The sequence below is a fragment of the Cynocephalus volans genome, chromosome 6 (genome assembly GCF_027409185.1).
Source record: "Cynocephalus volans isolate mCynVol1 chromosome 6, mCynVol1.pri, whole genome shotgun sequence".
Classification (NCBI taxonomy): Eukaryota; Metazoa; Chordata; class Mammalia; order Dermoptera; family Cynocephalidae; genus Cynocephalus; species Cynocephalus volans.
The window spans coordinates 68,836,275-68,860,435 of NC_084465.1; the positions used below are offsets into that span (position 1 = coordinate 68,836,275).

A 24,161-nucleotide genomic window follows, 5' to 3' on the forward strand; every position below is an offset into this window, starting at 1 on the left:
GGGAAGAAATTTCCTCTTCAGCAAATGGTGCTTGGAAAATTGGACATTTATATGTAAGAGAATGAAACTAGACCCATATTTCTCACCATATACCCAAACAAACTCAAAATGGATTAAGGAATTAAATATATGTCCCGAAACAGTAAAACTCCTTAAAGAAAACATAGGGGAAACACTCCAGGAAGTAAGATTGGGTACAGACTTTATGAATATAACCCCAAAAGCACAAGCAATAAAGGAAAAATAAAGAAATGGGATTATATCAAACTAAAAAGGTTCTGCATAGCAAAAGAAACAATTAAGAGAGTGAAAAGACAACCAACAGAGTGAGAGAAAATATTTGTAAAATAAAATATACATTTGACAAAGGATTAATATCCAGAATATATAAGGAACTCAAACAACTTAACAGCAAAAAACCAAGTAACCCAATTAAAAAATGGGCAAAGGAGCTGAACAGGCATTTTTCAAAGGAAGATATGTGAATGGCCAACAGACACATGAAAAAATGCTCAACATCACTCAGCATTTGCTAAATGCAAAACAAAACTACTTTGGGATACCATGTCACTCCAGTTAGGATGGCTAATATCTGAAAGCCTGAGAATGATTAATGCTGAGAAGGATGCAGAGAAAAAGGAACCCTCTTACACTGTTGGTGGGACTGCAAAATGGTGCAGCCTTTATGGAAAATGGTATGGAGGTTCCTCAATTACAGACAGATCTACCATATGACCCAGCTATTCCACTGCTGGTTACATACCCAGAGAAATAGAAATCATATTGAAGGGATACCTGTATTCCCATGTTCATTTCAGCACTATTTGCAATAGCCAAGAGTTGGAACCAGCCTAAATGCCCATCATTGGATGAATGGATAAGGAAAATGTGGTATATTTACACAATGGAATACTACTCTGCTATAAAAAAAAATGAAATACTACCATTCATGGCAACATGGATGGACTTAGAGAAAATTATACTAAGTGAAATAAGCCAGGCACAGAAAGAGAAATACTGTATCTTCTCACTTATTTGTGGGAGCTAAAAATAAATAAATATACAAACAAATAAAGGGGGGAGGCAGTAGGAAATAGAAAAGTCTGATTTATATTCCAAAAGGAATATAAATATACTTCTGACCACCTTTTGTAGAATAACTCTTGGGGAAGGAGGGGGCAAAGTTGCAACAATTCAAAAGTTCATGATGTCTTCAGCTCACAGTGGAAATGGTGAGAGTGGTGAAAAGTGTCAGATACTGGCATATTCTGAAGAGGGAGCCAGGAATTTTGCTGATGGATTATTTGTGGGCTGTGAGAAGAAGACAGGAGTCAAGGATAACGTCAAGGTTTTTTGCCCAAGGAAGAGAAAGAATCAAAAGGCCATTTCCTGAAATGGGACTGATGCAGGTGGAGCTGATTTAGAAGGGACACTAAGTTCTGCTGTACTTGGGATGCCTACTAGCCCTCCACGTGGAGATGTCAAGTAGGCATTTTGGTATATGAATCTGGTGTTCAGAAGAAGGTCCTGGTTGGAGACACAAATTTGGGAGTCTTCATCATGAGTATGGTGTATAAAATCTATGAGGCCAGATAAGATGAACCAGAGTGTGAATGTAGAAAGAAAAGAAAAAGGGACTCTCGTACGGGAGTACAAATTGGTATAGCTACTGTGGAAAGCAGTATAGAAATTCCTCAGAGAGAACTAAAAATAGATCTACCCTACCACCCAGCTGTCTTATTATAAAGCGAAAACGATTTATCAAAAAGACACCTGCACGCCCATGTTCATCGCAGCACTACTCACAGTAGCCAAGAGATGGAATCAACCTAAATGTCCATCAATGGATGAATGGATAAAAAAACTGTGGTGTATATGCACAATGTAGTACTACTCAGCTGTACCCCATAAACAGGTACAGTGGGAAAAAAAAGAGAATTAAAAAAAAGAGAGAAGAGAAGTGGCCAGAGGCCTGGGCTATGGAGCACTCCAACTAGATATTGGGGAGATAAAAGAGATCACTGTAAGAACTTGTAGAGAGACCTTGAGACAGGAGGAGAATCAAAATAGAATGTTTTCCTGGGACCAAAGAGAGTGTATTTCAGAAAGGAGAATGTGGAATCAACTGGGTCAAATGTAAGTGATAATTCGAATAAGAAGAGGTCTGAGAAATTGTCATTGGACTAGACATGGACTTTATTAGGTACCTCAACAAGAGTTGTTTTGGTGGAATGTGGTGAGAAAAGGTTGATTGAAATGGGTTCAAAGGAAAAGGAGAGAAAAGGAAGTGAAGACAGTGAAGGATTTTGAGTCATTTTCTTGTAATGGAGGAGTAGCTGGAAGGGAATGATGGCTGATATTACAATATGCTTGTTGGCTGATTGGAATGTTCCAGGAAAGGGAGAAAATTTGATGCAGGTGGTTCCTGGAGCGACATCTTGATTTGGAGACAGGGGATGGGATCTATGCAGAAACGAAGGTGTTGATCTTAGGATACCATACAGTTCATGAACTGTAAGAGGAGGGAAGGCAGCACCTGTGTGCACAGATGCAGGGATGTTGATAGTGTGTTGGCAGAAGTTTATCGAAGTTCTGTTTTTTCTCAGTGAAGAATGAGAAATGGAGAGGAGGTTTGAAGGCTTGAAGATAAAAGAAAAGTTGTCAGATGTTTATCTTGGGGAGTGAATGGACTTGGGAAATGAGATAGGATTGCTGGGTACTCAAGCCTATTAAAGTTAGTGATCATGACTTTGATTCATACTGTCTGACTCTGAGGCCTATGCTTTAGATGTAGGAGTTTTTGCTTTATTTTCTGATAACATATTACCAGTGAAACTTAATTAAACCTTAGGATTACAAGACAAGAAGAGATCTGAAGAGGGCATTTTGTTTAATTCTCAAGACTCTAGGCAGGAATAGTATTCTTGTCCTATTTATGAATCTCCATGATGGAAGATTCTATAGCCACCTCTTCCTCCACAACTTTTTTTTTTTTTTTTTTTTTTTTTGCTAAATTACCTAAACTAATCCTCTATTTCTTATTCATGATTTACAACCAGCTAATGTGCATTCTAGTACATCTTTGCATTAGTTTGTACCTAGAGCTTCTCTGTCCTCTCAAACCAAATTTTATATTTCTCCCAAATTTTTAGCTATTAGTTATTTTTGACTCTGGATTTTAGTCAAATATGTCTGAAAAGGCCAAGAATCATGAAGAAATTTAACTCTCATATTTTCCCTATAATTTTTAAGGAAAAACTGCTTTATAAATGGCCTGAAGTAATATTCTCTGAAATCTACTGTTTAAGGTTCCTATTGATCTCAGTTGTAAATTCTCACGTTTTTTGCAATTTTGAATTTTTAAGTATTTTTTCACCTTAAGTTTGGACTCAAGGAATATTTTCATATCAAAACTGCTATACATACTGCAGTGTTAGAAATAAGGTCAAACAGTTAAATCCTATGAAAAAGTCAGCAACTTATGTTAAAAGTGCAGTGACCCGTAAGTTTTAGCTATGAGTATCTACTGCTTAAGTTGCATCCATTTTCTGAATCGTACACCGACATCCTGGACGTGGCTAACACAACAGATATTAACAACCTCTGAAATGAATATACAGCCCAGTATTTTAAATTATATATGAAATTTTTCTTATTTTTAATTTTTATCTCTGCTTGGTCACCTGCAGCTCATTCATTCTAGACCTCACCGTGCTATTCATGTCAGGAATAAAGGAGCATGGAGTTCAGCGTCAGACAAACTTGGATCCTGCCACTTACTTAGGGTGTGACTGAATAAATTACTGAAACTCCCCAAGCCTCGGTTTCTTCCCACGTGAAGTAGGTACACCCTGTCTTTATGCCTTGGCAGTAATCTACAGACTCAGTCCTTCACCGGAAGGAAGCTGATCTCACTCATGGCACGTCACGAATGTGCTCAGAGCCTAGAGGACGGTGCTAAACATTTATTTCCTCTTTCTCTTGGGTCGCTTTCAGTCCTTGTGGTCTCTCCCTCAATTCCTCACTTCAACCCCCATCCTGAATCTGTAAACATCTGTCCTATGGCCCTACTTCCATATTTTTCTTTCCAGCACACATCTCACTAGGGTCTGGTTATTCTTCATGGTGGAATCTCCAGAAGACAAACAATCTCTCTAATACAGCTCACTTTGCCAAGCACAATTTTGTGTTTATTTGTGCTCTAAGGCCACCTTCCTTCGAGAGAAAAGGATGCAGAGGGACCCTGGGGATGAAGGTGCCAGAGACACATCCTCTACCACTTGATCCATGAATAATAATAGCTTTCTCATAAGGTCATTTTGAGAATTAAACGAGATAATATTTCAGAATTATTTTGTACAGTGCCTTGTACACGTTAACCACTGAAGAAATGACAGCTCTGACTATTATTATTATTATTACATATCTGTTGCACAGAAGAATCAGTGCTCCTGGGCCTAGTTTACCCGTAGGGGCCTTCTCAACCAGGAGAGACAATGTGTGTATGAGTCTCTGCCTAGAGACTAAATGTTGAGCTGTATTTTGAAACTCACTGCTAGTTGACTGGCTAAAATAGGTCTCTGCAAAAATAAGTAAAAGACCCTTTCTTCATTCCCATTTAAGAGCCATATTAGGGTGAATGGGCCTTTAAATAGAGTTTCTGTTCTCCAGTGAGAAGTCTTGTGAATGTTGGGGAGGTCCCCAGGTCCTTTTCCCAAAGGCAGTTCTCTGAGAGATACGAGCAAGGGAGGTAAGGACTATGGATATAAGTCCTGCTTTGGCCATATGCTTTCTGTATGATTTTTGAACAAGTCTCTTAAACTCTCAGACCCCCAATTCCTCATCTGAAAAGTGAAGGTAATAATATGAACTTTTCAGGATTTTCTGAGCAGTGAGTGAGGCGAGTCATTCATTGGGTCCAGAAGTGTTGCTTAACCAAAGTATTTCCTTTCTTCCTCCTCTCAAAATGTGCTCTTGGTCCAGTGTAGGAATCTCACCTATTAGTCCTACTTGGTGACTCCACTAGCCTGTAAAATGGCATATAATTATGTATTCCAAGGAATACTTTATCCAGAGTTTGCAATTTCTTACTCAGTTTAGTTTGCTCCTTCGAGTTCCTCTAGTTTGGCCTTATGCTAAAGAGATTTAAGATAGAGTTGGCTACTGGTAGATGGCTGATATTATAGACATTTTTGTTGCTACCAAACAGACTGTGTAAGAGAGCTGGCCCCCTTCCAATGGAAAACTAAAGAAAAACTATTCAATTTACTATGCAGATGTTTCAAAGTGATTTAGAACAACTACTCCACAGCCCGACTTTCCAAAGAGAAAGTCATCTTTATGACAAGTAAATGACTGACTCATTTATCCAAAAGATAAAGTGATTCATTCTCTCATGAATGGGGAATTCAGTTTCCTTATTTACAAGGAACAAGGTCAGAGCTGAAGATGCTGTCTTCCAAATACAAAGCAAATTTGTAGAGGGTGTATTTCACAGAAAGCCAATGTATAAATTACATAAGCGAGGGGAGAAAGAATTATAGGGTCTGCAATTGCTTTCCAGCGTACAAAAGGACATTTGATTTTTTTTCCCTCCCAGCATAATTCAGAAGGAAGTGACACCCCAGGGAGCCAAGATTGGGTTTTCTTGTAGGGCAAGAAAGACATTTTTCTAGGGCAGGGAAAGGTAACATGAGGGTTTGGTGGAGGAAAGATGATTCCTGCCATTGAACAATGTTGTATATGAAGCCCGGGGTACGAGCAGCTCCCCTTGATTATGAAGTACCTTTCTGCACACAAATATATCAATATATAAGGGTGGAGGTAGTTTTAGAATTTCTCTGCTGAAGTGGCTTAGAGGTGGCACTTGGATTAGAAGAGTGACAGGGAGACTTGCCTTGAATCTGTTTTTTTAAGTAGATTGTATATTTATCTGTGCTTCTAGGGGATGATGAGGAGAGGTGTCTAAAGCTCTTTCCAGCTGTGACCATCATAGAAAGAGCTTTTCATCTTATTGTTCTTCTATAAAGGGAGGCTCATGGAAGGTGAGGCTCACTGGGCATCGTCTGTTTCCCAGGCAGGCAAAGCAAAGAGGAGGCAGTAGCTTCCCCCTTCAGGGTCCACACTAGCCTGCTGTCATTGGATCGTCCAGGTTCTTGGTAGTCAATATATAGTGATGACTTTGAGTTTGCTATGTCTTGTTTTTGTTGTTGTTGTTGTTGCTGTTGTTTTCTGGTGAAATAATTTGGAGGGCTGAAGAAGGTGTGTCCAGCTGTTTCAGTTCTGGAGGAAGCTTTTAGTTCTGGAGGAAGCTCAGTGAAGATAGCCGCTGGGCTAAAAGGAGCCTTTTATGCTCGAGAACCAAGTCTTCTGTCAGCAAACAGAATACTTAATAGAGTGTCAGCAAAAACTGACAGCAGTGGGAGCTTTGGACTTGGTGCATGCAAAGACTGTAGAAGGTTAGGATATGAAACCACCTAATTTTTTTACCCTAATGAAAGGTGAGAAGTCATCTCCCTGTAATATAGGGAAATGTGCCAGGTGCTGATTGAAGCACTAAATGTGTAAGGTTAGGCTCCTAAACTATGAGTGCATTACATTCCTGTTTCTATAAATTTACTTTGAACTGTTTCTAAATAGAGGCCAGGAATAGGATTGCCAGATAAAATACTGGGTGCTCAATTAAATTTGAAGTTTGGATAAATAAAAAGTAAATTTTAGTACAAATATGTCTTATGCAATATTTGAGCCATACTTATAAATTATTTGTTGTCTATCTGAAATTCAAATTTAACTGGGTAGCCTGTAGTATTATTATTTGCTAAATCTGGTAACCCTAGATTAGAAGTAGGTAATGTGTGGGCTGAGCCCGTGGCGCACTCAGGAGAGTGCGGCGCTGGGAGTGCGGCGACGCTCCCGCCGCGGGTTCGGATCCTATATAGGAATGGCCGGTGCACTCACTGGCTGAGTGCCGGTCACGAAAATAACAACAACAACAAAAAAAAGTAGGTAATGTGTTACAAGAGGAGAATAACTCTCAGCCACATCTCTCTGCCTCCATTTCTCTGTGTTTTCAGTGTTGGCAAAAGTGGGAGGTGATGAATACTTGGTGACTAATCAAAGGTATTTGGACATTGCTTCTTTAAACATAACCAAGTTGGTTTCCATGTAGAGTGAGTGTGGTTTGGGAATTAATGCAGGGCACAGAGGTCAGATTTCTGAGTGGACACCTAAACCATGTGCAGAGCCTCATGATCAATTTTCTGATTTCTCCATCCTTTTTTGTTTCTGTAATTCCAGAATAAGTATATTCTTCATCCAGGCCTTGGACTAATCTCACCTATCATCTCTGTACTGGTAACTCTTAATTTAAATTTTTATTTTGGGTTCCTCAACTGATTACCAACCTACTTCTCCATGGATCAACCTTCCAGAAAAAATGTGTCTGGAGGTCTTTATAGGATGGATGCTATTTTCATATTAATTGTTAGCAATGTCTTTGCATTCACAAGAGAATTCTTCAGAAATTTCAACAAAACCCAAGTTTCAATGTCCTCATCTTCAATTGAGGAGGATTGGACCATCTTTAGGGTCCTTGCAAATCTAACATTCTATGATACTATGATGGAAGTTTATAACCAATGTCTGAAGCATTTAGATGGCTTCGGATTTTGTCTTTCTCCTTTGCATACAGCTATGTATCTGCCATCCTCATCCCAGCTACAAAGAAAAGAGCAGCCTAATTTGCCTCAATTTTCCAAAGTCAAGGTTTTGGAAAATTACCTGCCTACCCTGGTAGCCATACATCCAAATAGAAGTCCTAGGTTCGCTTTCTGTAGACTCAGAAATGCTGGCTCTTTAGTGGTCCCGTAGCAGTGGGTTTCTGGCTCCAGCCCTACTTATTCTGTCTCACAGCTTTGGTCGCCCCTCATTCCCAGGACTAGCGCTGACGTCAGCCCGCGAGGCTGTTCAGCACCCTCCCCTCCAGCCCCCTCACTGCGCTCTGCCCTTTATATGCTTGTTTTCTCCTTTGTGCTTTTGCTCATGGTGCTCAAGGGACACTTGATGATCTTTAAGTTAGTCTTTTATTATTTACTGACTTACATTGCTCTCTAACCTTTGAAATATCTACGTCTTTTCAACTATGTTGTAAACTCCTTCAAGACAAAAAGCAGGCCATCAACTTCTCAGAATTACTGCCATAGTACTAAACATAGTGCTCAATAAAGGCTTCCGAATGGAATGCATAGATTGATTGTAACCTTTTTGTGTTAGTCCATTTATGTTGCTTATAACAAAATACCTGAAACTGTGTGATTTATAAAGAAAATGAAATTTATTGCCTACAGTTTCTGAGGCTGGGAAGTCCAAAGTCCATCTGGTGGTGGTAACAGTGATGCAGGGCTCTCACATTGCAAGATGGTGGAAGCAGAGAGAGCAGGGAGAGAGTGACAGACTCTCCTCTCCTTTTAAAGCCCTCAGAACCACACCCCTGACCACCGTTTTCAATCCATTCACTACAGCATGATTCTATAATCCAATAACCCCTTCAAGGCTCCGTCTTTCAATTACCATAATAGGATTTCTCACCCTCTTAACAGTCACAGTGGGGGCTAAATTTCTAATTTCTAATTTTTAGAAATTTCTAATTTCTAAAACTTGGGGGACACAATTCAAACTTCAGTGAATTTTGGGAGGACATAATTCAATTCACTACACTTTTCTTTTTAGGAACATATAATAGTCTATTTCCTGTCAAGGCAATCCCAAGTTCTTCAGACTGGCATTCCAGGTGCACTGTCATCTGGCTCCATCTTATCTGCTCTTATCTTTAGCTCTTTCCTAAGATGGGCTCTCCATTCAGTTTGATCTCTTTACTGTCAACACCCACTCACACTCATACACACCCACTCACACACACACCCCCACACTCACATACACACCCACACAGACACTCTCTCACACACACTCACACACTTAGCTGGGTATTAAAATGATAATCTTTCTGTCTCAGTTTTGCCTGAGACCCCAAGACATTAGGCACTTACTACTTTACACCGAAAAATGCAATGCTAGACCACCTATGAAGAACTAGTAAAGGAAGTGGGGAAAACCAGTTTTGTGGTCTCTTGCCTAGCACCTGTAGGTTGAGGTTGAGACAGCCTGGGAAATTAAGAAGGAAATTTCCTTGAGGAAAGTGTTTAAATGCAGAGCAGAGGAATGTCTTACTTCTAATGGGGGGGCAGGGGGCTTCCTCCTCATCTCACACCCAGTGAGAGGGAATTTGAGAGGATTCCTCAGAGAGCTTGATTTTTGTTTTCTGAAGTTTCAAGGGAAAAATGGGACTGATAGGTAACTCACAGTGAGAAAACGTAAAGGAGCAGGCCTATGGCTGGAGCTGTTTACCTGGTGGCAAAGGAGAGAAAAGTGATTTAATTGGGAGTCAGGAGTGCTTTCACTGATGATGGGACAGATATGCAGGTTCCCTGTGGACCTCTTGTGGTCCCATTGGAGAGCCAGCTGGGGTCAGTTTTAAATGAAAATAGGCTACACCCAAAGGACTTCCACAGATAGGGTCATCTTGGCATAAAGAAGGTAGAGGTGTTCTGATGGACACAGAAGCTTCTGGGGAGGGGTGAAGGTTGTGAGGGACCAATCTGAAGGGAGACATTGCCCTTATCAAGAAAATTGGGTATTCCAAATTGAGGGGCTCCCTATAGAACTTCCCCATGGGAGGAAAGGAAGACTTGTAGAGGGGGCTAGTGTGAGGTCATGTTGGTACCAGCCAAGACCTTTGCTTCCCTTTTTCTCTCCCTCCATCTCGTCTAAACCCAGAGCAGTCCAGGGGTGGATGGCAGGAGGGGTGGAGGAGAATACGAGGTGGGGAAATAGAGAAACACACCAAGATGTTTCTTCTCACACCAACCAACTCTCCCATTCTTTGACACCAGCTGGGTGTCCAACAATTCAATTCAATTCAATTCTGACTTTAACTACTTGAAGTTAGTGTCAGAGTCCATAGGTGACAGGCTCAGTCCCAAGAGAATGCTCATACTTTTTTTTTGAGTATAAATTTATTTTTTAATTATAAAAATTATAACTGTACAAAGCAAAATACAATATTACAATAAGTTGATAAATTTAGACAAGGCAAAAATACCATCCATAATCCCGTCACACTGTATAACAATGATTGTTTTGAGTATCACTGTCTTCTTTCACATGCGTTTTTTGACAGACTTGTAATAGCCCAGTATGTTTAATTTTGTGTCCTGCTTTTTTTTTCCAAATTTGATAATATAGAAATGTATTATGATGAACTCTTGAAAACAAAAATGTTCTTAACTGTCTGATTCAGAAAATGCAAAACTGTCAAAAGAGATGCAGAAAAGAAATAAAGTAAAGAAAAAAAAACTGGATCATAATGAGAAATGAGTTTTGACCTTGATTTCAATCTCCCGTCACAAAGTCTGTCAAAGAAGGTGAATGACAGTTACATATTTAACAAGTTACACAATATATATAAAGATTATGTACCCTAAAAGAATGATATAAAGTTAATGTTTCACTAAAATATTTACATCAGTGGTGCTCTGTAGACTGCTTATTAGTCTTTTTTTTTTTTTGATTCTTTAAAAGAATCAAGAAAATTTGCAAACCTTTATCTAGACTGACCAAGAAAACAAGAGAGAAGACAGAAATTACTAAAATCAGAAATAACAGCAGGGGCATGGTAGACCAGTTGCATCTTTATTACACTGGAGTGGGCTTTGAGGAGAGAGATGTGCTCTTCTTTTTCTGGTCTCTGCTGGTGAGTCTCCTTCTGTCACTGCAGTTGGGTGTCTGGTGGGCCACCTGAACAGTAGCTGTGACTACTGCTGTGGCATTGAGCTGCTTTCGCAGCAGCCGTGTCTGTGGTGGTGGCTGTTGCAGGCCACCCACGAGGAAGTGGTGTTTTTGAGTGCTCCTTGCCTGTTTCTTTGCGGAGGGGGCTGCCTTCAGCTCCTGCCTTTGACCCAGGGCATCCTCTGTTTCTTGCCTGCGTGATCCCAGCCAGGGAGAGGGGTGGAGAGCTGTCCCTCAGCTCCTGCCTTAGGATCCTGGGCATGCTCTCGAGACGGCTTATATTTTAGATGCCAGCTGCAAATGGGGTTGCCCAGGCTACCCACATTTCTGCCAAGCCAACTGCAAATTCAGAGGTTTCCATGACTTCCTCCTTGGGCTTGATAATTTCTTAGAATGACTCACAGAACTAAGGATAGCATTTTACATACTAGTACTGGTTTATTGGTTTATTATAAAGGATATGACTCAGGAACAGCCAAATGGAAGAAAAGCACAAGGCAAGGTAAGTGGGGGAAGGGTCGGTGCAGAGTGTCCATGCTCTCTCGAGGCACACCACCCTCCCAGCACTCTGCTGTGTTCACCAAACCAGAAGCTCCCCGAACCCAGTCATTCCAGATTTTTATGGAGGTTTCATTGCATAGGTAAGATTGATGAAGTCATTGGCCACTGCTGATCAGATTCAAACTGCAATTCCTCTTTCTTTTTTGGGGGTGTGGGGGGGTTGAGAATTCCAACCCTCTAGTCAAGGCTTGGTCTTTCTGGTTGAAAGGAGCTTGTTACCATTAACCAAAGATGCTCCTATCATTCCAGAAATTTTTTTTTTCTTTTTTTTTTTTTTTAGTGAACACTATTTAGTTAGATTTTATTTAAAATTATCTGTAGAAAATGGAACTAAAATGACATTGAATGAACATCTGAATTTCAGATAAAAGTGCTTTGTCACAAGAGCAATTACTTTCCACGTATTTGATATTTATTTATTTATTATTATTATTTTTTAAAATTTTATTTTATTTTGTCGATATACATTGTGGCTGATTATTGCTCCCAATCACAAAAACCTCCCTCCCTTCTCCCTCCCCCCTTCCCCCCCCAAAATGTCCTTTCTGTTTGCTTGTCGTATCAACTTCAAGTAATTGTGGTTGTTATATCTTCTTCCCCCGCCCCCGGTTTTGTGTGTCTGTGTGTGTGTGTGTGTGTGTGTGTGTGTGTGAATTTATATATTAATTTCTGGCTCCCACCAATAAGTGAGAACATGTGGTATTTCTCTTTCTGTGCCTGACTTGTTTCACTTAATATAATTCTCTCGAGGTCCATCCATGTTGTTGCAAATGGCAGTATTTAATTCGTATTTATAGCTGAGTAGTATTCCATTGTGTAGATATACCACATTTTCCGTATCCACTCATCCGATGATGGACATGTGGGCTGGTTCCAACTCTTGGCTATTGTAAAGAGTGCTGCGATGAACATTGGGGAACAGGTATACCTTCGACTTGATGACTTCCATTCCTCTGGGTATATTCCCAACAGTGGGATAGCTGGGTCGTATGGTAGATCTATCTGCAGTTGTTTGAGGAACCTCCATACCATTTTCCACAAAGGCTGCACCATTTTGCAGTCCCACCAACAATGTATGAGAGTTCCTTTTTCTCCGCAACCTCGCCAGCATTTATCGTTCAGAGTCTTTTGGATTTTAGCCATCCTAACTGGGGTTAGATGGTATCTCAATGTGGTTTTGATTTGCATTTCCCAGATGCTGAGTGATGTTGAGCATTTTTTCATATGTCTGTTGGCCATTTGTATATCTTCCTTAGAGAAATGCCTACTTAGCTCTTTTGCCCATTTCTTAATTGGGTTGCTTGTTTTTTTCTTGTAAAGTTGTTTGAGTTCCTTATATATTCTGGATATTAATCCTTTGTCAGATGTATATTTTGCAAATATTTTCTCCCACTCTGTTGGTTGTCTTTTAACTCTATTAATTGTTTCTTTTGCTGTGCAGAAGCTTTTTAGTTTGATATAATCCCATTTGTTTATTTTTCCTTTGGTTGCCCGTGCTTTTGGGGTAGTATTCATGAAATCTGTGCCCAGTCCTATTTCCTGAAGTGTTTCTCCTATGTTTTCTTTAAGAAGTTTTATTGTTTCAGGGTGTATATTTAAATCCTTAATCCATTTTGAGTTGATTTTAGTATACAGTGAGAGGTATGGATCTAGATTCATTCTTCTGCATATGGATATCCAGTTATCCCAGCACCATTTGCTGAAGAGGCAGTCCCTTCCCCAGTGAATAGGCTTGGTGCCTTTGTCAAAGATCAGATGGCAGTAAGTGTGTGGGTTGATTTCTGGATTCTCTATTCTATTCCATTGGTCAGTGTGTCTGTTTTTATGCCAGTACCATACTGTTTTGGTTATTATAGCTTTGTAGTATAGCTTAAAGTCAGGTAGAGTTATGCCTCCAGCTTTATTTTTTTTGCTTAGCATTGCTTTGGCTATGCGTGGTCTTTTATTGTTCCATATAAATGTCTGGAGAGTTCTTTCCATTTCTGAGAAAAATGTCTTTGGAATTTTGATGGGGATGGCATTGAATTTGTATATCACTTTGGGTAGTATGGACATTTTCACTATGTTGATTCTTCCAATCCAAGAGCATGGAATATCTTTCCATCTTCTTGTATCCTCTCTAATTTCTCTCAGCAGTGGTTTGTAGTTCTCATTATAGAGATTTTTCACCTCCTTGGTTAACTCAATTCCTAAGTATTTTATTTTTTTGGTGGCTATTGTAAATGGGCAGGCTTTCTTGATTTCTCTTTCTGCATGTTCACTATTGGAGAAAAGAAATGCTACTGATTTTTGTGTGTTGATTTTATATCCTGCTACTGTGCTGAAATCATTTATCAATTCCAACAGTTTTTTTGTAGAGGTTTTAGGCTGTTCGATATAGGATCATGTCATCTGCAAACAGGGACAGTTTGACTTCATCTTTTCCAATCTGGATGCCCTTTATTTCCTTCTCTTCTCTGATTGCTCTGGCTAGTACTTCCAACACTATGTTGAATAGGAGTGGTGAGAGTGGGCATCCTTGTCTAGTTCCTGTTCTTAAAGGAAAAGCTTTCAGCTTTTGCCCATTCAGAATGATATTGGCAGTGGGTTTGGCATATATGGCTTTAATTATGTTGAGATACTTTCCCTCTATACCTAACTTATAGAGGGTCTTTGTCATGAATGAGTGCTGAACTTTATCAAATGCTTTTTCAGCATCTATAGAGATGATCATATGGTCCTTGTGTTTGACTTTATTAATATGGTGTATCACATTTATTGATTTGCGTATGTTGAACCAACCTTGCATCCCTGGGATGAATCCCACTTGATCGTGATGAATAATTTTACGTATGTGTTGCTGTATTCTGTTTGCTAGTATTTTAGTGAGGATTTTTGCATCTATATTCATCAAGGATATCGGCCTGTAGTTTTCTTTTTTGGTTATATCTTTACCTGGTTTTGGTATCAGGATGATATTTGCTTCATAGAATGAGTTTGGGAGATTTGCGTCTGTTTCAATCTTTTGGAATAGTTTGTAAAGAATCGGTGTCCATTGCTCTTTGAATGTTTGGCAAAATTCTGCTGTAAACCCATCTGGTCCTGGGCTTTTTTTTGTTGGGAGCCTTCTGATAACAGCTTCAATCTCCTTTATTGTTATTGGTCTGTTCAAATTTTCTACGTCTTCATGGTTCAGTTTTGGGAGCTGGTGTGTGTCCAGAAATTTATCCGTTTCCTCCAGATTTTCAAATTTGTTGGCATATAGTTGTTTATAGTAGTCTCGAATGATTCCTTGTATTTCAGATGAATCAGTTGTAATATCACCTTTTTCCTTTCTAATTTTTGTTATTTGAGTCTTCTGTCTTCTTTTTTTTTGTTAGCCATGCTAATGGTTTGTCAATTTTATTTATCTTTTCAAAAAACCAACTTTTTGATTCTTTGATCTTTTGAATTGTTTTCTGGTTTTCAATTTCATTCAGTTCTGCTCTGATCTTAATGATTTCTTTCCGTCTGCTAACTTTAGGTTTGGATTGTTCTTGTTTTTCTAGTTCTTTAAGGTGAAGTGTTAGGTTGTTCACTTGCCATCTTTCCATTCTTCTGAAGTGAGCGTTTAATGCAATAAATTTCCCCCTCAATATTGCTTTTGCAGCATTCAACAAGTTTTGGTATGATGTATCATTGTTTTCATTAGTTTCAATAAATTTTTTGATTTCCTGCTTGATTTCTTCTTGGACCCATATGTCATTAAGTAGAATGCTGTTTAATTTCCATGTGTTTGTGTAGTTTCCAGAGTTTCGTTTTTTATTAATTCCTAGCTTTAATCCATTGTGGTCTGAGAAGATACATGGGATAATATCAATTTTTTTGAATTTATTGAGACTTGATTTGTGACCTAATATGTGATCTATCCTGGAGAACGATCCATGTGCTGGTGAGAAGAATGAATATTCTGAGGTTGTTGGGTGGAATGTTCTGTAGATATCTGCCAATTCCAATTGGTCTAGAGTCTTGTTTAGATCTTGTGTTTCTCTACTGATTCTTTGCCTAGATGATCTGTCTAATATTGACAGTGGGGTGCTCAGGTCCCCTGCTATTATGGTATTAGTGTCTATTTCCTTCTTTAGGTCTAATAGAGTTTGTTTTATAAATCTGGCTGCTCCAACATTGGGTGCATACATATTTATGATTGTTATGTCTTCTTGATGGATCAGTCCTTTTATCATTAAGTAGTGTCCCTCATTGTCTCTTTTTATGGTTTTTAGTTTAAAGTCTATTTTGTCAGATATAAGAATAGCTACTCCAGCTTGTTTTTCTTTTCTGTTTGCATGGTAAATCTTTTTCCATCCTTTCACTCTTAGTCTGTGTGAATCTTTATGGGTGAGGTGGGTCTCTTGTAGGCAGCATATAGTTGGGTCCTCCTTTTTGATCCAGTCAGCCAGTCTGTGTCTTTTGATGGGGGAATTTAAGCCTTTTACATTAAGAGTTGTTATTGAAAGGTGTTGATTTATTCCTAGCATTTTATTGGTTGTTTGGTTGTCTTAGGTGTCTTTTGTTCCTTGCTTTCTGATTTACTGTTTGGTTTCTGTGTTTGTTGGTTCCTTAGATGGTAGATAGCATTTTTGTTTGCTTGTTTTCTCTTAATGAATGCCATTTTTATTATACTACTGTGTATTGACTTTTCTTGGGTTTTTTATGGCAGTGGTAGTTATTTTTCAGGAACCACACCCAGTACTCCCTTGAGGATTTCTTGTAAGGGTGGTCGTGTGGTAGTGAACTCCCGCAGTTTTTGTTTGTCTGAGAAATATACTATTTGCCCTTCATTTTGGAAGGATAGCCTTGCAGGGTAGAGTATTCTTGGCTGGCAATCTTTGTTTTTTAGTATTTTGAAAATATCATCCCATTCCTTTCTAGCTTTTAGGGTTTGTGATGAAAAGTCTGATGTTAGCCTGATTGGGGCTCCCTTATAGGTGATTTGACGCTTCTCTCTTGCAGCTTTTAAGATTCTCTCTTTGTCTCTGAGTTTTGCCAATTTGACTATGACATGTCTTGGAGAAGGCCTTTTTGGGTTGAATACATTTGGAGATCGTTGAGCTTCCTGGATCTGAAGATCTGTGACTTTTCCTATACCTGGGAAGTTTTCTGCCACCATTTTGTTGAATATGTTTTCAATGGAATCTCCATTTTCCTCCCCTTCTGGAATACCCATGACTCGGATATTTGAGCGCTTAAGGTTGTCTGATATCTCTCTCAGATTTTCTTCAATGTCCTTGATTCTTTTTTCTTTCTTTTTGTCTGCTTGTGTTATTTCAAACAGCCCATCTTCAAGTTCAGAGGTTCTCTCTTCAACTTCAACAAGCCTGCTGGTTAAACTCTCCGTTGTGTTTTTTATTTCACTGAATAACTTCTTCAGTTCAGCAAGTTCTGCTACATTTTTTTTCAGGACATCGATTTCCTTGTACATTTCCTCTTTCAGATCCTGTATACTTTTCCTCATTTCATCATGATGTCTAGCTGAGTTTTCTTGTATCTCATTCAGTTTCCTTAGAATTATCACTCGAAATTCCTTGTCAGCCATTTCAAGGGCTTCTTGTTCTATAGGATCTAGAGTTTGAGATTTATTAACTTTTGGTGGTGTACTTTCTTGATTTTTTGTATTTCTGGTATCTTTTTTTTGATGTTTATTCATTGTGGCAGGGGGTTTCACAGTTCACCAGGTTGAGACTAATGACTAACTAGGATGTTGCTGTGGTTGCCAATTTGGTATGGCTACCTCCGTGACTGCTCAGTTGGTCTCTAGTGTCTTGTGTGTGTGGTTGCCTCGGGTCTTGGGCCTCTCTGGGGAGCCACCTTTCTGGTCAGCTTGGACTCTGCTGGGCTGGTGGATCACGTACCACAGGGTATGTGAGCTCTGTTGAGCTTTCACTTCCTGTGTAGGACTTCTCCCTGTTCCGTGTGCTCTGGCCCAGGCTGTTGGATCGTGCAGTGGCGACCCCACCGGGTGTGTGGTTTCTGTCGAGTCTCCGCCTCCCTGGCTGCACGTCTCCCCACTCTGTGTGCACTGTGCTGGGCTGGGGCGTATCTTCTGCAACCCTCGTCTATCAGCTGGGCCTTCAAGACCCTGCTCGGCACCGCCTCGCCCAGGAAGTCTACCAGGTTTCTGGTAGGCACAGACGACCGGTCGCTCTGGGTGCCTTGGTAGCACTGTGTAGATCTTTCTCGGGACTCGTTCACCTTTGTATCCCCCCGGCATAGACCGAATCTAGCGCCCACCTGTAGCCAGCTCTCAAGCAGGTTCAAGCGGACCTGGGAACTCTCCTACCATACTATTCCCAACCAGAAATTGGTTAGGCTTTTTTCCAAACTGGTGGCCGCAGAGATGGTATCTGCTTCCCAGTAACAGGAAGTTTACCGGGGGCTGGTGTCCAGGGTGTGGTGGAGTGACAGTCGGCCCGCCCGTACTTCCTTGCCCTCCCAACACTGGCTGGGGACGCCCCACGCCACCAGCCCCGCCAGAGAACCACGGAGGGAGTGGGAGGGGAGGCCTGCCCGCAGGCTCCAGAAAGCCCCGCGCTGGGCCAAGCAAGTGGGAAGGCTCAGTGAAGGTCGAGCCAGGCGGAGCTGCCAGCACCTGGGAAAATGGAGGCAGCCCCGGGTCGGTGAGTGTACCGGTGATGCAGGCGGGAGCCGGGTGGGCGTCAGCCCCCCGAACAGGGCTGGGCCAGGGGTCACTCACCGGGCTGTGCCAGGTCAGGGGCTCACTCTCTGCCTCTGGTTTGCCACCTTCCCCGTTCTCGGCCGCTGCCGCCTCGGGCTGTTCAGTCGCGGCGCCGCTCGGGCGCTCCCAGGAATCTTCTTTAATGCCGGCCTGAAACCTCGGATCCTGAATAGGGCAGCTGGCCGCCTTCAGCGCGGCCCCGGCCTCCGGGATCCTGGCTGCATCCACAGCAGCCCTGGCGCCGTGTTCCCTGTTTCAAGACTCGCTTTTGCAGCTAAGAAACAGTTCTTTTCCTGCTCCACACTTCAAAGCTGTTGCCTGTAAATGAGGCAGCCTCTCCTGCCGGGGGCAAAGTGGTGGTCACCCCCCACGACCGGCCAGCACTAGCGGTCCTCCCTTAAGAGATGGCAAGAGGAAGGTCCACAAGTTTCCCGGCTGCCTGAGGCCCAGTGGCCGCCTTTTCCACCTCAGCTACTCCGTGCCAACCGCCGCAGCCACTGCCATCTTGAAACCTCCACGTATTTGATCTCATTCCAGAAATCTTAAGGGTTTTAGGAGCTCTGTACCAGGAACTTGGGGCAAAGACAAAATATGAAGGGACTTCAAAAAGTTCATGGAAAAATAGAATTAAAAGATAATACAAATGTTTTTTATTAAAGGATAATACAAAAATGAACTTTTTGAAGTCCCTCATGTATTTTCTATTATCCCACATCCAAAATACCTCCTTTCCCACTGTAGGCTTTCAGCCTGGAGCAGGCCCGGGCTAAGGGAGACAGGACTCTTTTACTTTGAATAAAATTTGGAGTTTAAATTATTCAATTAAAATAGACATTTTTATTACTGAAATGACATTTTCTTGTATCTAGAATGACTGGAGGGCTTTTTGTTATTAGAAATTAACTAGACACTGGTGCAGGTTCTTACTAAGGTGTCATGCCAGGAGTGGAGAAGAAATGTTCCAGGGAGTGGGTTTGTGTGGACAGGCGAAAGGGGAAAAACTAAGCTGTTCTTTTTCTGTACCCCTTGAAGTACCTTTTCTTCAACATCATTGCCCCAGTTGCTGAGGCTGCACATGCAGATAGGTACACTGATGCACACAAGCAGGCATGGCTGCACGCACACCCCGCAGACCTTTCCACCATCCAGGATCTAAAGCTGATCTCATCTCCTCCAAGAAATCTTTCCTGCCTAGCCCCAGCCCACTCAGCTCTCTCTCTAGGTGTTTCTATAGTTCCGATTTTTTAAACTGTATAACCTAACACTTAAATATACAGACTCACCATTTGTCAACCCTGGTCTTGTTTTACGTATGTGTGTTTGCCTCTTATTCTTATGATAAACCTCTCACCAGAAACCAATGTGTTTTACTTTTCGAGTATTTCTTATACAAGAGTACTTTGAAAAGTTTATGGAAAGATTTATATTATCTTTTAGATCTATTTTTCCACAGACTTTTTGAAGTACTCTTATATATCCCTAAACTCATAACCAAATAAACACTGATCGATCGATCAGTTAGGTTCAAACTTCATGGCTACCTCAAAGGTTGGTTAAGTATATAGTCATCCAGTTTGGTCTAAATCTTTTTCTCTCCTGAGGAAAATGCTGGCCACCTTAACTCAGCTTTTCAGTTTTGTTGGTTGGTCATTGAACTGTTGGGCGGAGTATGCTAATCGAATAATTAAATTTCACATCAGCTTTTATTTGTTGATGAAAGTTAAAATACCAGTGCACGTGGTTTGGTATGTGATACCAGTTCTCTTCAGGCGTTGCACTGGGAAGGTAACTTTGGTCAATGTGCATGTTACTTTATCATTTGCTTTACCTCGTGGTCGCCTGCAGACCTAAATTCTTGGATTACTAACATTCAGCTTTTTGATAATAAAATTTTCTGTATAGGTGGAAGAGCTTCTCAGGCAGCTGGAAGTACATATTGAGACCAGCCTCTCTCAAAATTGCTTTGATCATGAGCAGGCAAAAAATTCTTCAGGTTCCTCCTTTTTGTTAGCCCCTCATTTTCGTTTGCTTCTGAATGGTGAAGGAAGTTAGTCTGATTTTATTAATTTGCCCATCAGCCATGGGGGCTGACAGCGTGATTGAATACCAAAAGGCACAAGACTTCTCTAAAGCATTTCAGGGATCCAGGGAGCCAAATACGTCCGTGAATCCTTGGATGTCTCAGCAGAATGAATGAATCATCTGTGTGCATTGGACAAATGAATCTCTGTGCTTCCTCTGCAGGTGATACAGGCTTGTCACTCTTGTCCCAAAGCAATCGAAGTTGTCGTCAATGCCTATGAACACATCAGGTGGAACATAAAGTGGAGAAGAGCTATCCCTGATGATGACTTGGAGGTAAATGATCAATCCACTTCCTATGGTTCTCATGATCAAGTACTTCCTTCCAGACTGTGATAAAAGTGCAGAAAATTCTAATTTAAAAAATTGGTTTGACAATTGGTTTTAAAGCTTATTCAAATGCAATATGACAAAGGGTTATAAAATGCAGATGTGAGAGTAAATAGTTCCCTCAAGTATGTGGCATTAGGGAGTGTACCAAGGAATTTCTCCATCTAAGGTAAGGGCAAGTTGAATAAGTATATAAGGGTGGCAGTTTTACTTTCTCCCCATCAATTCAGATGAATTAAATGATAATATTTGGGATTGCTCATATAGAATTTTTATCAGAACATTAAAGTGTTTTGATTATATCACTCACTTTTAACTATCTTGAAGTAGTTATTAAACAGGAAACAGATTAAAAACCCTGTGATGGAATATACAGAAAGCCAGTGGTAGAGCCAAGTCCTCAATTGTGGACTTAGGTATTTTGCTACCTTTGTAAACAGTCCTTCCCACTGAACATTCTGTCCTTGGTTTTAGAAGCCAAAGATGTCTCCAGCACAAGGAGAGGCTCCAGGCATGGAGTGCAAAGTTCACTGGGCGTGGAGGCTGATGGCTTAGGTGCAATCTTATTCTGCTGCTTGATAGCTACTTTACCTTTATTTAAAAAAGAATTTTAACAGTGTAAGTGCCAGATCTTACCTTTAAAAGTTACTTAATCTGACTGGGCTTCATCAATCCTCCGCTTCCATTAACTACCTGAATATATGGGTCACACCCCACATATAAAGGGCATATAATAAAATTTAGATTAATCTGAAATTTCTGTTTTGATTTAGACTAGTCCAGGCAGTTCACACAAGCATATTTCATCTCTTTTCCTGTGTTCTGAATTGTACAGTATTATGTCCCTTCCTTTCTCCTTATATATTACCTCTTATCTCCTAATCTCAGTTTCATCTTTAGTTGTCTCACTGCCAAAGACCCTAGAAAGCTGCCATTATTTGTAAAGTAGGGACTAAATGCATCTTTTTTGATTTTTATTGATGTAAACCATGGGGTCTTTCTCATGTCAACATGTCTTGCCTTCCTTTGCAGAGATACTGGGATTTTTACCACTCTCTCTTCACCGTGTGTTGTAACTCTCCAAGGACTCTCATGCATTTATCGAGATGTGCCATTCGAAGAGCGCTGCACAACAGATGCCACCGAGCAATTCCTTTGCTTGCCCTCCCATTGTCATTGAAAAAGTACTTGCTTTTAGAGCCAGAGGGAATCATTTATTAAGTCTTATGAGACAGCAGTTCCCAATCCTAGATATTTAAGTTGACTTGCTGGGTAGACACGGTTTGCATAAATAAGATGGTACTTGGGTTGATTATAACACTTTAGGGATTTCAAAAACACTTTACAAACACTATATCATTAATCCTAGAGTATCATGGTGAGGGGAAATAAACAAGAAGTAAGTTAAAGAATTTTCAAAGACAAGAATGCATCCAGAAGGTACTGATATAACAATAATAACTGATATATATAACGCTCTTATTAGGTGCCTGATATATTTTTGTAAATCTTTTCATGTATTATCTCATCTGAAATGGGACCCATGTTTTCTTAGAACCAATCTCATTCTCTATCTTATCAGTAATAAGTTTACATTACTGTTCAGTTTGCGATATAGCAAGCAGGCTTTGTGATTGGCCTCTTAAACGCGCTATCTTCTCCTTATTACTACTTAGCAGTAATTACTATCACTAGTTTTGCAAAGTCCTACTTCCCAAACCAAGCTCCTCAAGTTATTTTAGTGAAGAAAGTACATGAGCATCGTCAAAGCAAGGAGATCTTTGAGTCAAATTAGAAATGAGAAAGACCGTCCGCTTAGTAGGCAAAGATGGACATTTTGACACACAGTCATTGAGCTAGAGACTGGAGATGCAAAGACGAGTCCAATGTGGCTCCTGCCCTCCAGGATCTCACCATTTAGCAGAGGATCCAGACACACAAGCAGGTAACTGCAATGTGAAGTGACGGGGCGAGGGTACAGGTGCAGACTCATTTTTAATGCTTGCCTTTCAAAGTCGTGTTCTGACACGAAGTGTGATTTTTCTTTCAAGCATGAAGTTAGAGAGTGAAGGGATTGCGTAAAGTAGAGGGAACTCCTGCTATTGTTAGGGTAATTATATTTATTTACGTTTCTCCAAACACCTGGATAGTGTTTTAGTTTAGCATGGTTTCCTGTTTAGAGCTTTCTCAGACTCCTTGAGAAAAATATGGCAAACTTAATAGCTCCCATGGATGTGACAAGGAAGTTTAGGAAAACAAATAAAAGAAAGTATGTGAAAGACTTAGTTGATTACTCTGGTCTTTTTATGCAGCAGACTGACATTTCCAAGCATTTTAGCTAAAAGTTAAGGAGCATTTTGCTAATAATGGCTGGCTACAGAAAGTAAATAGAAAGGCTTTTTAGAAATGGTAAAAGTTTGAGAAACTTGAAGTGTGTTAACCAGGCTTGCTAGTTAGTGGTTTGCAGAAAGAGAAGTGTAGATGATTAACCTTTGGGCCTTTGGTTTATGAGGCCAACTTTGTGAAACTTTTTTGTTCTTGCTAATCACCTTTAGATAAGCTCATTTTCTCTTAACATCGCTTCTTAGGGGTTAAAGCAAAAGTAATTAAGTACAAACGAATACTATTTGCCAGTTGTGAGCAGGTTTCTTTTATCTGCGTAGTTCTCCATCTTGTTTAACTTTGAATGTCTGAACGAATAGCAATCATGTTAAGTACTCCACTAGGCTGTCACCTAGACTGTGCATCTAAGCTGGGGTTCTCTTACTCCTGGTGCTGTGTAGGAAAAACCATAGGTGGATACGATAGTCTTTCTTAAGTTGCAGTTTTACTCAAATATTTTGGGGGAAATGTTTTGTACTAAAACAAGAGCTATATCATGGAACAGAATGCTGAATGTGTATGAATTATTCATATTAAACATGATCCTTCAAAAAGTAGTTTGCTCGCAGCAAGTGACATTAGAACATGTCTTAGAACTTGGAGGATTGCGTGCTTCCCTCTGTCTTAAGGAGTGTTCTGGCAGAATAATCTGTGAGGCATAGCCTTGGGGCAAGCATGGGAAAGAAAAACGTTTCTCAATTAGTTTGTTCATGCTTAAGTATTTGTGTTAATCTAGCATATAATACACAGCTACTTGTTTTGAATTGTTTATATGTGGATTTAAAGTGATTTTTTCTCATATTTGACCTTGTATTGAGAAAACTCGAATAAAGCTCTTCTATTTCCTTTCATCTCTGAGTTGTTTATTTACCAGTGAGACTCTTTTTCCTAACCCAACTTAGACTTTTCAGCAATGAGACTGAAGAACTCTATATGTTTCATTGTTTTCTTCAACATTTAGAAAGAAAAAGAGAATGGGGAATTGTGCTTATAATAAATGAGGGTTTCAGAAGAAAGTAAAGGATAAATGTGTCTGAAACATAAATACAACAGCAGGCGATTGCTATTGGAATGAGCATGTAAGTAGTAATAAAGAAATTGCACTCAATCATTCTCTTCTGCCTCCCACCATCTCTGTCATCCTGGGGTTTTTCATTCCTCTTCATTCTCACCATCCACTCAACTCTGGGCTAAGCCACAGAGGACATTATATTCTCATGATATCTTTGTTATCTTCTGGGAGGACTTTCTGTAAATTGACATCTAG

The 24,161-nt window shown here is 40.2% G+C and overlaps 1 protein-coding gene across 1 annotated transcript in view; it reads left to right on the forward strand.

The window, feature by feature from the left end:
* ASB4 (ankyrin repeat and SOCS box containing 4) overlaps window positions 1–23,745 on the forward strand; it is an 81,371-nt gene extending 57,626 nt beyond the window's left edge. The window contains exons 4-5 of the mRNA XM_063099883.1: window positions 20,345–20,458; window positions 21,545–23,745. Of these exons, the coding sequence (XP_062955953.1) occupies window positions 20,345–20,458; window positions 21,545–21,733 (303 nt within the window). The 3' untranslated portion in view covers window positions 21,734–23,745. The remainder of the gene's footprint in view (window positions 1–20,344; window positions 20,459–21,544) is intronic.
* Window positions 23,746–24,161: the final 416 nt, after the last annotated feature.